General features: G+C 59.0%; 1 protein-coding gene across 1 annotated transcript; it reads left to right on the top strand.

The window, feature by feature from the left end:
* Positions 1 to 17: 17 nt before the first annotated feature.
* On the top strand, positions 18 to 1,600 carry LOC102883443 (vascular endothelial growth factor B). The gene is made up of 5 exons (XM_006925288.3): positions 18 to 241; positions 410 to 483; positions 669 to 704; positions 954 to 1,189; positions 1,316 to 1,600. The coding sequence occupies exons 1-4, from the start codon at positions 122 to 124 to the stop codon at positions 1,165 to 1,167; spliced, it is 444 nt and encodes a 147-aa protein (XP_006925350.3). The 5' UTR covers positions 18 to 121; the 3' UTR covers positions 1,168 to 1,189; positions 1,316 to 1,600.
* Positions 1,601 to 1,606: the final 6 nt, after the last annotated feature.

Raw genomic sequence — 1,606 nt, 5'->3', positions numbered from 1 at the left:
TAGGCAACCCAGTGGAGACTTACCCCTTGTACATCTGTCCCCAGTAGTGTCATGGATAGATGTGTATGCTCGTGCCACCTGCCAGCCGCGGGAGGTGGTAGTGCCTCTGACTGTGGAGCTCATGGGCACTGTGGCCAAGCAGCTGGTGCCCAGCTGTGTGACTGTGCAGCGCTGCGGTGGCTGCTGCCCTGACGACGGCCTGGAGTGCGTGCCTACTGGGCAGCACCAAGTCCGGATGCAGGTACTGGGGCAGGTGAAGTGTGCTTGGCTGCGGTGGATGCTGGCGCTCTGGGGGCTGAGGGGGTTATGGCCAGGGCCCCAGCTGGTGGGCGGGCTGCTCTCCCTCCAGCCCATGCAGCATCCCCTTCTCTTCCTTTCTTTCTCATTGTGTCTGTTCTTCTGAGCGCAGATTCTCATGATTCGGTACCCGAGCAGTCAGCTGGGGGAAATGTCTCTGGAAGAACACAGCCAGTGTGAATGCAGGTGCCAGCCAGGCCCCACTTCTGAGCTCCCAGAAACCAGGCTTGGGGGGTGCTGGGCATGGTGGTACACTGCAGTGGGGACCAGGTTTCTGAGGGCAGAGCCTGGGATCTGGGGCGAGAAAGTAGGATGCTTGGATTTCCTGATCTTCCTCCTCCTTGTCTCTGTTGGTCTCTCTTACTTTTCAGACCAAAAAAAAAAGAGAGTGCTGTGAAGCCAGACAGGTGAGTGTTTGAGCTCCTGCCGAGGTGGGGTTGAAGCCCAGGCCCAGTGCCCCGGACGTAGTGTGTGGGTGGGGCAGGAACTGTACCAGCCTGTCAGGAAGGTGTGGTCCCTTCCCCTCTTTCTTCTCCCTCCTTTCCCCACCTTCTCCCCTTTCCTCTTCTCCCCAGTCTCTATGCTCTGAGCTGACCCCAGCTCCTTCCTGGGAAGACTCTTCCTTCCTGTCCCAGACATGTTGCTTCTCCTCCTAGGGCTGCCACTCCCCACCACCGTCCCCAGCCCCGCTCCGTTCAGGGCTGGGACTCTGCCCCCGGAGCATCCTCCCCAGCTGACATCACCCATCCCACTCCAGCCCCAGGCCCCTCTGCCCACGCTGCACCCAGCGCCGCCAGCGCCCTGACCCCAGGACCTGCCGCTGCCGCTGCCGACGCCGCAGCTTCCTCCGTTGCCAAGGGCGGGGCTTAGAGCTCAACCCAGACACCTGCAGGTGAGTTGTGGGGTGGCAGTTGCTTAGGAAGGCCCTGTTCTGGAGCAGGTCCAAGGTGAGCCTGCCAGTGGGAGAAGAGCCAGGAAAGGGCAAGCTGTTGAATGTGTTGAACAAATATTTACCAAGCGTCTGCTGGCACTGGGATCCGCATAAACAAGGCTTACATTCTAACGCGGGAGTCCAACACAAAGACATATGACGCCGGCAGAGGCTATGAAGTCCTGTGGTAAGGGGCACTTGACATCTTCTTTGAGGGGTTGGAGATATCCTGGAGGAGGTGACATCTGCCTGGAGTAAAAATGAGAGAGACAGCTTTCCAATGTGCAAGGCTCTGGGCCTTCCCAGAAGCTCCTGTGGTAGACGTTTGTCCCACTTTATGGACTCTGAGAGGCCAGGGGACCTAGTGTAACTCTTGCC

Source organism: Pteropus alecto, unplaced genomic scaffold (genome assembly GCF_000325575.1).
Source record: "Pteropus alecto unplaced genomic scaffold, ASM32557v1 C18674910, whole genome shotgun sequence".
Classification (NCBI taxonomy): Eukaryota; Metazoa; Chordata; class Mammalia; order Chiroptera; family Pteropodidae; genus Pteropus; species Pteropus alecto.
This window is presented reverse-complemented; position numbering and strand designations above follow the sequence as displayed.

Coding starts and splice junctions, on each gene's coding strand:
- LOC102883443 (XM_006925288.3), top strand. CDS start 122: ATGGGCACTGTGGCCAAGCAGCTGGTGCCCAGCTGTGTGACTGTGCAG. Junction 484..668: donor CACAGCCAGTGTGAATGCAG/GTGCCAGCCAGG, acceptor CTTACTTTTCAG/ACCAAAAAAAAAAGAGAGTG. Junction 705..953: donor AGTGCTGTGAAGCCAGACAG/GTGAGTGTTTGA, acceptor TTCTCCTCCTAG/GGCTGCCACTCCCCACCACC.